At 56.8% G+C, this 11,051-nt stretch overlaps 1 protein-coding gene across 1 annotated transcript; it reads left to right on the top strand.

Annotated features, from left to right (window-relative positions):
* Positions 1–371: 371 nt before the first annotated feature.
* Positions 372–10,827, top strand: Panx2 (pannexin 2). The gene is made up of 3 exons (XM_055627209.1): positions 372–605; positions 7,527–8,990; positions 9,487–10,827. Exons 1-3 carry the CDS (start codon positions 380–382, stop codon positions 9,828–9,830), a joined length of 2,034 nt encoding a protein of 677 aa, XP_055483184.1. The 5' UTR covers positions 372–379; the 3' UTR covers positions 9,831–10,827.
* Positions 10,828–11,051: the final 224 nt, after the last annotated feature.

Genomic DNA, 11,051 nt, shown 5'->3' with positions numbered 1-11,051 from the left:
ACGGGGCAGGTGGGGGGGGGGGACTGGGGGCGGAGCCACGCCACGGAGTTGCCGCAGGTAAACAGCCCCCCTCCCAGGCGGGAGCGGGCCGCGCGGCCCAGGCAGGAGAGCCGCCGCCGCCCCCGGGAGGGACGCAGGGCGCGGGCCGGCTACAGCGCACGACGGGGGCGGCGGCGGCCCGGCGCCCTGGCAGCCCGACCCCTCTCGCGGGGCGGCGGACCCCCGAGCCCCGCCGCATCGCCCCTGACATCCCTCTTCCGGCGCCCCGCGCCCCGCGCCCCCTCGATCCCGCTCCCCGCCGCCCCCCGCCGCCCTCTCCGGCGCGCGGCCCCGCCCGCGCCCCCCGCCCGTACCCAGTCGGGCTGCGCCCCCGCCCCCCATGCACCACCTCCTGGAGCAGTCGGCGGACATGGCGACCGCGCTGCTGGCGGGCGAGAAGCTGAGGGAGCTCATCCTGCCTGGCTCGCAGGACGACAAGGCGGGCGCGCTGGCCGCGCTGCTGCTGCAGCTCAAGCTGGAACTGCCGTTCGACCGCGTGGTCACCATCGGCACCGTGCTGGTACCCATCCTGCTGGTCACCCTGGTCTTCACCAAGAACTTCGCAGGTGAGGCAGGGCGCGCGTCCGCAGGTGTGTAGCGCCCAGCGCTCTGAGCGCGCTGGCTCTCAGCGCCAGGCAGCGAGCGCCAGCTGGACCGCACCCACCTGCCCAGGCGATGAGGCATTGCCCTCGGGTCTCTCATCACAGACCTTGGGCACCACCTCAGTCTGGCATGAGGGGTTGAAGCGAGACAGGGCCGCCTGCGAGCCTTCCTCTGTTTTATTGTTGTTTGGCCTTCCATTCCTTCAGCCTCAAGCCGTGAGGAAAGTAGGCCTGCCCTACACTTGCTGGCCCTTGGTATGAACGGGACTGTGGGGTCTGAGTTGTAGAATGTCACAGTGGGGACTGAGGCGTGGAGAGGTAGCCAGACGCTGACTAGAGGAGGCTGTTGTAAGCGTTGAGAGCCACTGCCCAGGCATAGTGAAAATCCCATGATGCTACACGGGATTCATGGGACTGACAGCATAGGAAAGTGAGGATACCCAAGGAACTCTGAAGTACCCCCTTCCAGAGTTTTATGCAGAGGAGGCCAAATAGGGCTAGCCCTGGAGGGCATCAAGAAATGATGGCCCAAGAGGCCATCCTTGGCTGACAAAGACAGTGTAGGTGGAAGATGGGGCAGGTTAGGGAAGAGTGACTAGGTTGAGAGGCCGAAGCGTTAGGTCAGTAGAAATGGGCCTGGTGTACATGTGGGTGCACCTGTGGTCCTGTGCAGGAGAGTGCTCATACATAGTGGTCCCTGCCTGAGGTGACTAGACCAGAACAGCAACAAGCCGGTGTGAGGCACCAGGGAGCTGGTTTCTGGTAACACGGGGAGACAGGAAGTAGCATCTCCCACCTGGGGCTGAGCTGAGGCAAGGACTCAGGTATCCACTTCCGAAGGTCCAAGCTGTGGCCCAGAGGTACCAATTTCACAGCAGGAGGAAGGCTGTCAGGCTCCAGAGTTCCTCCGGGGGTGCAGCTCGCTCTGCCCTCTGCGACTACTGGGCAACACGAACAGGCAAAGTTTTGATGCCCCCTTCCTCACCGTCATCCACAGGTGCCTCTCCTTTCAGGAAACTCCAGGACCTAGAGGTATCCAACCTGAGGGCAGGCATCCTTCAGACTGCTTAATACCACCCCAGGGCTCTCCTGGTCTCCATCCCTGGACACCAAAGACTCCGACACTCGGTATTAGATGTCACTATAGGCAAGACAGAAGGCGGAGGGCGCAGTGGGGCCTCCAAGTCACACCCAGGTGTGTGCATAAAGGGGCTTTTGGACGTGTTGGTCACAGTACCAACAATGGGGTGGCTGGCTTACAAGAACAAACATGTGCCTCAAAGTTCTAGGGGCCTGAAGTCCAAACTCCTGGTGTGGGAGACCTGAGTTCTCTCTGAAGACCCTAGGGAATGACAAGGACCCTTTCTTCCTGATAAACTGGTAGCTGCAGCCCATCCCTGCTACTCCTTGGCCTGTAGCTACACCACCCAAACCCTATGTCTGTCCTCTGTTGGGATTTCCCCAGGTCTGTGTCCCTCCTTTGAGTCACAAGGATGCAGTAGGGTTGGGATTACTGTACTCTCATCCCAGTCCATTTACATCTGCAAAGGCTGTTTCTGTCAGCCCACAGGTACAGGGCTGGGACTCTTCAGCAGATAGTTGGGGAAACATAGCTCTATGACAGATACAGTAGGGCAGCCTCAGATGTGGCTACCCACATGGGCTGGGCCATCTCCCGTCATCCCTTGAAATGAGCCCTCTACTCAGGCACTGCCCGCCCAGTGTCTTGGGACCTCCGAGCACCCTGCAAACAACTGGGCCCCCAAAGCAGCCCCAATCCTGGACCTGCTCCTTCAGACCCCCTCTGCTTTCCCGCAGAAATGCATGTGCCCACCTGTTTTAAGGCCCTCTACCTATGCTGAGCCAAGCCTACCACAAGTATGAGGAGGGTGTCCTCACACAGCACCTCCCCAGCATAGACAAGCAGCTGTGCTTGGCCAGTAAGCTTGCTTCTTCCTGGGAGGTTAGAGATCATGGACAACCAGCATTACTCCTGACCTTTACTTTCCCTGACCTCCTAGGCAATTCTGAAGTGCTGGCTGTTTCTCTGGGCTTTGATTGATGTTCACGACAGCCCGATAGCTTCTTGGGGCTCTTCATCATCCTTTTGTCCCACAGAACCCAAAAGCATCCAAGGACCCCAGACACAAGAGAATCAGACATGGGGAAAGGGTTCCTTAATGGTACCTTCTCCCAAGGCCCTGTCATTTTGGGGGGACCATTTAGTAAGAGCATAGGAGAAGGTAGGACAGAAGCATATCCGGGACCCTGTGCCAGGACTCTGTGGTCACTGCCTGAAGGCTTTGGACTTCTGGCCTCTAGATCTGTGAGGTATGTCTGCCATTTTAAGCCAGCCACCCCACTTCTAGTACCAGGGGCCAGGGTGACCAACAGCCCCCTCCATTTCTTTCTGCGTACACCTGGCACCTGCCTATAGGGCTGTTCAAGCCCCAATGTTAGAGGATAGTACTGTGTGGGTTCCCCCTCAGGGGGAGCCTGCCCTCCATCTAGTGGGTTCCGCTATGTTAAGATGAACCCCCTTGAGCTCAGCACTGCTGATCTCTACCCAGCAGAGCTAGAGGTAGAACTCAGGGTGTAGGGGTGGCCCAGAAAAAAATCACAGAGGACTCCTGTCTAGAGACCAGCTGGTGATGGGCCTGGACTACTGTGAAATAGCTTCTCAGGCAGGAGTGGAGTTCAGTATGCAAAGGCCAGAAGTGGGGGAAGGGAAGAGAGGCAAAGATCCCCCAGATCATTCAGACCCAGGCTGGAAGGCCAGCAATGACTTTTTCCTAAAACAATCAGGTCCCACATACTTGGGGGTATTTCCAGGCGTGGTGAATGTCCAGCTCACGGAAGTGGGGCGTCACCTAGTATGTGTCCCATTTCTGTACTCCTCTTTCCTTAAAGAAGGAAAACTGTAAGTGCCCTATACTGATGAGCATAGGTGGATCCTATACCTGGCCTCTGGCCTTTCCCTGGGCGTCCTACCCAGCAGGATGGATTTCCGTGGTGGACCTGTGAGAAGTGGGCTCAGAATACCAGCCCACCTCCTTTTTCCTGTGGCCCCTACAAGTCAACCCTTTCTGATCCAGGAATGAATACTACCTATGTGAGGCCTGCAGCACTCAAAATCACTGCAGGAAGTAGCGGGATGGAGTATTCCCCCCAGGCACATACACACATAAGGCAGGCAGCCGGGGAGAAGCCAGGGCCACCTGTTATCTGCCTGCGCTGCTGGAACAGGCGAGCCCAAGCTCAGTGGCTCCAAACAGTGCACAGGACTAGGGTGTGACTCGACAGCAGAGCACTCCCTTGGTGTAGTGGAGGTCCTAGGTTGATCCCCAGCATTTTACACACGCCAGAAACCGAACAAAGCTGGTGCGTTAGTTCAGCAAATAAAGATGCTTGTCCCCAAGCCTGACAAGTTGAGTGTGGTCCCTGGAACCCACAGGGAAGAAGGAGAGAATCAATACTCACAGGTTGTCCTCTGATCTCCACACATGTGCTGTGGCACACATAACACCCACATACATTCGCATAAACACACAAAAAATGTTTAAAAATTAACAAAAACAGTTGTCCTGATTTCTGCTGGTCAGAAACCTGACGTGAGTCTTACAAGATGGACAAACTGTAGGCAGGGCTGGTCCTTCTGGAGCTTCCCGTGGTAAATCTGTTCCCACCTTCAGGACAGAAGTACATCGTGCCATTTGGCTCAGAGCGTCTCTATCCACCACTGCCTTCCTTAAAAAGGGACACTTGTGTTCCATTGTCCCACTCAGATAATCCAGGATCATCTCCGTAAAGTCCTTAATCCCAGCTGCAGAGTCACTTGGACCACACAAAGCAGTACTGTCACAAGGTCCAGAAATCAGGATATGGTCATCTTGGGAGCTGTCACATTACCATGAAAGAGTTGGGGAAGGGTTTTGGGCTGCCCGGAGGTGAGAGGAGCTGAGAGTGAAGGGGCAGTGGGAGCCGTGAGCTGGCCAGAGACAACAGCCTCAGCAGGACCAGGCATCCCTTGAAAGCTTTCCCTTCCACGAGTAACGGAGGCCTAAGTGAGCTGGATGTCTGCACTCCAGACCCAAGGAGTACACTGGAGATTTGTCTAGGGTTCAGGTTCAGCCCCAGCCCCGGGCAGAATTCCAAATAAAAGCCCTACAGGTCTGTGCTTACGCTGTTCAGACCTGCTCTTCCTGGAGGCTACAGTAAGGCACTCAGCACTCTGTGGTTACCGCTGTTGACTCCATGCCACTGTGATGGGGGCAGACAGTCTCAGCTTAGTGGGTTCCTTGGCTAGGAATCTCAGCGTGCTCTTAGGAGCAGCAGGGTGTCCAGAAGCCCAGGTCTACACAGTACTGTCCGCTGGGGAAAGGGCCCTTCAACAGTACTCTGCAGAGCTAGCCCTGTCTGCACTGAGATGGACCAGCTTCTGTGTCTCCTCCTTCAGCACCTGTACTTACCCAGGCAAGACCTCATCACCCCTGGGAAACCAGGAGAGAGGGGCCTCAGACAGAGAGCTCCATGCAGCCACTGTATGTGGGCAGTGCATTCTGGGTACCTGCCATCCTGCCCAGTTCAGGCCCAGCATGACATGTCCATGGCATCACTATCCTATGGCAGCCAGCCATGCTTGAGCGCCTGCGCTCCTCTAGATCCCTTGGTATCTGCTGTGCCATCAGAAGTACCAGGTGCCTCTGCAGACACAGGCCAGCCAAGGAGGATGTTGGCCCACGAGTGCCCACGGGAGTATGGGGGTCTCTCCTCTTGCTTGTCCAGCTTGCAGCATGGCTGGACATGTAGGGATGGGCTTGACTCAGGGCGGGAATCAAATTCCCAGAGAGAAGGCCACTCAGCCCTTCTGTGGCTTTAGGATCAGCTGTAAGGACCAAAAAAAATAAAATAAAATGAAATAAAATAATAAAATTCCATTTTTTCTCAACCAAGAGAGCCGATTCTTTTGCTTCCCCTGTTTGCTCTTCTCAGAGCCCAGCTCAATCCTGCCATGGACACCTGTCCTCCAGGACTTCAGGTTAAAGGGATCAGCTTTCCCTGACCTGACTGTCCCTAGCCTTCTCTTCCGTCCCTGGCCATGGCCAGGTACCCAGCTTCAAGACCCAGTATCTGACCATCTAGGCAAGACTCACTCCATCTGGCTCACCCACACCTCCGTATCTTGGAGCCCTCCGTATCTTCCCAGGACCATATGAGGAAGACCAGTGGCCACATAGCCATTGGGGCTCTCCTTGACCTGAGTATATTCTGGTAGTCCTTGAGGCCTCAGTGTCTTTGAGTTTTCGTGATGAAAGGCTGTGTGGGCAGAGATATACCCCGAATGGAGAGCAAGATCCTAGCTAAGTTGGAATGGTGCCAGGACCCCTACATGCTGGTACTACAAGAAGAACGTGCAGGCAGTGGGATTTCTATCCCCTGCTTCCTGGGCCCCGGAAAGCATCAACTGTGATTAATGTCTGTGATGGTCACTTTTCTCATTGCTGTAGCAGAAACAACCTAAGGGAGGAAGGATTTGTTCTGTTTCACAATCTCAGGGGACACATTCCAACATGGGGAGAGGGCATATGGCTAAAGTGGCTCCTTCCGTGGTAAGAGCTCTGGAGTGGCTGGTACACAGGGTATGTAACCCACCTGCCCACCCATCCCATGCTTCTAGCTAGACCCCACCTCCCAAAGATTCCACAACCTACCAAAACAGTGCTGCCAGCTGGGGCCCAAATGCTCAAACACGTGAGCCTGTAGGGGAAATTTCATATTCAGACTCTTCCATCTAGCCTGGGTCTCTGCCATTTCCCTGTCTACATTAACTTGAGGCTAGGTTCAGACAGACAACCGGTCTCAAGACTGTGGTGAAGAGCTTTGAGCTGGAGCAGGGAAGGCTTCTAGTTGACCTACCCTAGAGCCACTCTTGAGGGTAAGAGGGATGGCAAAGGAGGAACTGGCTTGGATTAATGCCACAGGTAACCATGGCTTTGTACCTAGGAATCATGTCCCAGTCTGGGGGCTTTGAGCCTCCAAGTTTTCTGAAAACAAATTAAAAGCTTAAGATGGCAGCACATGGCTGAGTGTGGCCCGATGCAGGCATGTGTGACATCCTTTGCTTCGGGATGTGTGTCCACGTGAGCAAGTGCCCTTTGTTCACTTTCAGTGGCAGACCTGTCCACTGATCATTCCCCAACACCAGCATCCAGGATTCCCACGTTTCTCTTCCTCCAGGACAGTGGGACTTGAGAGGCCCCTCTCACCTGTCACAGGCAGATTTTTCTTTGAATTTGGGCCTCTGTGACTGCCTCTGGCTAGGTAGGAACATCCAGGCCACCAATCCTGGCAGTGCAGGAACTGGTATTTTGTCCATGTGGGATGCTGAAAGAGGAACGCTGGCTGTCAGCATGGTCTGTCTTGATCCCCTCCAGACCTTGGTTTGTACTGTACATACGGTCTTTATGGCCTTTCTAGACCTACACTAATACATAGTATACTAATACATACTACTATGTATTAGTATAGGTCTAGAAAGTATAGCATAGGACTAGTTATTAGTATAGGTCATTTCTTCAGTTCACACAAGCAGGTGTTACCCCCTGGCCAGCCACTCTGTAAGTGGGAACCACACACACAGCACTGTAGTTAGGACATGAGGGAAAACTGGCCTGAGAAGAGAAGGGCCCATTTGAGGAGCAGCAGCCCCTGTGTAAAGCAGGCGGCTCTATGGGAGGGGCTGTAGAGTTCATGGACGTGAGAGCCCAGCCACCTGCACAGGGGAGGGGTCTGGACAAGAGACAGGATCAGGTCCATCCCAAGACCCATTCTTCCTCAGGCCAGTCCCACCTCTTGCCCTAGCCCGTGTCTCCTCTCTACCCTCAGAGGAACCAATTTACTGTTACACTCCGCACAACTTCACCCGTGACCAGGCGCTGTACGCCCGTGGCTACTGCTGGACAGAGCTGCGGGATGCGCTGCCCGGCGTGGATGCCAGCCTTTGGCCATCGCTGTTTGAGCACAAGTTCCTACCCTACGCACTGCTGGCCTTTGCTGCCATCATGTACGTGCCCGCACTGGGCTGGGAGTTTCTAGCCTCCACGCGCCTCACCTCCGAGCTCAACTTCCTGCTGCAGGAGATTGACAATTGCTACCACAGAGCAGCGGAGGGCCGTGCCCCTAAGATCGAGAAGCAGATCCAGTCCAAGGGGCCAGGCATCACGGAGCGCGAGAAGCGGGAGATCATCGAAAACGCTGAGAAGGAGAAGAGCCCCGAACAGAATCTGTTCGAGAAGTACCTGGAGCGCAGAGGTCGCAGCAACTTCTTGGCCAAGCTCTACTTGGCGCGGCACGTACTGATCCTGCTGCTCAGCGTGGTGCCCATCTCCTACCTATGCACATACTATGCCACCCAGAAGCAGAACGAGTTCACCTGTGCCCTGGGCGCCTCTCCGGATGGGCCTGTGGGTGGCGCTGGGCCCGTGGTGCGCGTCAGCTGCAAGCTGCCTTCGGTGCAGCTGCAGCGGATCATTGCAGGTGTGGACATCGTACTCCTCTGCTTCATGAACCTCATCATCCTGGTCAACCTCATCCACCTCTTCATCTTCCGCAAGAGCAACTTCATCTTTGACAAACTGCACAAGGTGGGCATCAAGACGCGCCGGCAGTGGCGCCGCTCCCAGTTCTGCGACATCAACATCCTGGCCATGTTCTGCAACGAGAACCGCGACCACATCAAGTCGCTCAACCGGCTGGACTTCATCACCAACGAGAGCGACCTCATGTACGACAACGTGGTGCGGCAGCTTCTGGCGGCCTTGGCTCAGTCTAACCACGACACCACGCCCACCGTGCGGGACTCGGGCATCCAGACGGTGGACCCCAGCATCAACCCCGCCGAGCCCGACGGCTCTGCCGAGCCACCCGTGGTCAAGCGGCCCCGGAAGAAGATGAAGTGGATCCCCACCAGCAACCCGCTGCCACAGCCCTTCAAGGAGCAGCTGGCCATTATGCGTGTGGAGAACAGCAAGACGGAGAAGCCCAAGCCCGTGCGCAGGAAGACGGCCACAGACACGCTCATTGCCCCCCTGCTGGACGCTGGGGCCCGGGCTGCCCACCACTACAAGGGTAGTGGAGGAGATTCAGGCCCCTCCCCTGCCCCTCCCGCTGCCTCTGAGAAAAAGCACACCCGGCACTTCTCTTTGGACGTACATCCCTACATCCTAGGTACCAAGAAGGCCAAGACTGAGGCAGTGCCCCCTGCCCTACCAGCCTCGCGGAGCCAGGAAGGTGGCTTCCTGTCCCAGACAGAGGAATGTGGGCTGGGCCTGGCTGCAGCACCCACCAAAGGTAGGGAGCCAAGCAGGTGGGGGGCGGGGTCAGAATGTAGATTCCCAGGGAGCCCTGAGCAGGAAATTGGCAGTCCCGTGTCTAAGGCACGAAGAGAGGAGACACGGAGAACAATGTAGATGAGGTGGCAGGCAGGCTAGCTAGCTTGGTCACAACAGGGCCAACAGTAGGGTTGCTCCTAAGGTGAGCTGCGGGCCTAATAGGAGTCTGAAAAAGCAGAGGATGAGGAGGAAGGCAGGAGTGCAGCCACCAGGGAACATACCTCCTTTGGTCAATAAGGGCTTCGGGCAGATGTGAGCGACGGGGTGGAAAAATTCAGCAGGCAGCACTGCTGCTATCCCTGGGTAGCAGAGACAGCCAGGTAGGCCGCTAAACGCAAGGGCGCCTGCCATCCGTGGAAGCTGGGGGCCCAGTGGGTGCCCGTGGGTTACACTGGGAGGGCTGTAGCGGTGAGTGAGCTGGATTGTGAAATGCCTGTGTTCCTGCCTGTTTTCAGATGCTCCGCTCCCCGAGAAGGAAATCCCATACCCCACAGAGCCTGCCCTGCCAGGGCTTCCATCCGGGGGCCCATTTCACGTCTGCTCACCCCCCACGGCCCCCGCTGCTGCCCCCCTGTCACCAGGCAGTCTGGGCAAGGCCGACCCCCTCACCATCCTGAGCCGAAATGCCACTCACCCCCTGCTCCACATCAGCACGCTGTATGAAACCCGGGAAGAGGAGGAAGGAGGCCCCTGTGCACCCTCAGACATGGGTGACCTCCTCACCATCCCCCCACCCCAGCAGATCCTCATCGCCACCTTCGAGGAGCCGAGAACGGTTGTGAGTACTGTGGAGTTTTGAGGGGCAGGACCTCCCAGGCCACCAAAAACTCTCTGCATGAGCCAGGGATGGCCCAGCTGAGCCTAGCCTTGAGTAGATCTGAACTCTGCTCACCCAGTACTGCCCACACCCCCTCAGCCTCCTGTCTGCATGCCACGGGGCCCAGCACCCCTTCCACCTGGCTCTCCATGGCATCCACGTGTGCAGGCTGGGGCTAGAGCGCAAGGTGGGGTAGGGTGCCCACCCCGGCATCAGGCCCCCGCTGTGTGCTGGGCTGAAGGATGAAGAGTTTTATTTTTTTAGTGGGTTTTGTTGTGGGCCGAGACAACTCAGCACACCCAGTTGGGCCCAGCCTAGTGAGCAGGATGCGGAGGAAGGTGGCACTAGCCTCAGGACAGACCCCAGGGGTCACTCACTTAAGGGCCTGGCCCCCCGCAGAGGGACCTGATGCCTCTGCAGGTGGGGGAACCGAGGGCTGTGCCCCAGGTCCAAGTCAACACGCACTTTCTCCTCGCAGCCTGACACACACTTTATTTTACTATGATTACTGTAACTGAGGAGCCTATCTATCATCAGGAGAATTAGGGTGCATTTAAAGCAGAGGATGGTGTGTGTGAGCGGCAGAACCAGAGGCCAGTGTACAAGTGCCAAGTAAGCAGGTGTGGGTACAAGCACCTGCCCGAGTGACTGAGTTTGCCAGAGGGCACGGTGCCCGTGCACAAGCAAGCTCATGAACAAGTAGGGGGGCAAGTGTGGTGTGAGTGAGCCTGAGTATGTGTGAGTGTGCGAGCGGCACCCACGTGTGAGCAGTGGGTGAGAGCAGGCGTAGGCGCCAGGGTGCGAGTGAGGGAAGGAATACAACGCAATAACCACATCCCCCTCCCGGGTCCCCAGCTGCTGGCTGGACTGCTTCCCACGGGAGTCCAGGCCCCACTGGCCCCACCCCTATTACCTCAGCCACGCGCCACGTGACGAAGTATTAACAAGGTAGCACTGAGCATATCAATAAATACTATTCTGATAACTCCTGTGCTTTGAGGCCCCGACTCCCCGTGCCGGTTGCTTCGGCCCGGCCTGCAACACTCACCAACATCTGGGCATCTCTTGGGGCCACTGGGAAACAGTGGGCAGAGCCAGGCAGTGACATCAGGCTTCCATCCAGAAGTGGGGGGTGGGGAGGAGGGACCATGCCATACTGGATTGTGGGGCTGTGGGAGGACAGAGTATTCAGAGAGCTTTCCG

Source organism: Psammomys obesus, unplaced genomic scaffold, assembly GCF_907164565.1.
Source record: "Psammomys obesus unplaced genomic scaffold, mPsaObe1.curated_primary_1811, whole genome shotgun sequence".
Taxonomy (NCBI): Eukaryota; Metazoa; Chordata; class Mammalia; order Rodentia; family Muridae; genus Psammomys; species Psammomys obesus.
The sequence above is the reverse complement of the archived record's forward strand: the minus strand, read 5'-3'. Positions and strand labels throughout refer to the sequence as shown.

Bases quoted from the DNA above. Each gene is read 5' to 3' on its own strand.
- Panx2 (XM_055627209.1), top strand. From the start codon at position 380: ATGCACCACCTCCTGGAGCAGTCGGCGGACATGGCGACCGCGCTGCTG. The intron at 606-7,526 runs GTGAGGCAGGGC...CTCTACCCTCAG, and splicing joins CTTCACCAAGAACTTCGCAG to AGGAACCAATTTACTGTTAC. The intron at 8,991-9,486 runs GTAGGGAGCCAA...GCCTGTTTTCAG, and splicing joins GGCTGCAGCACCCACCAAAG to ATGCTCCGCTCCCCGAGAAG.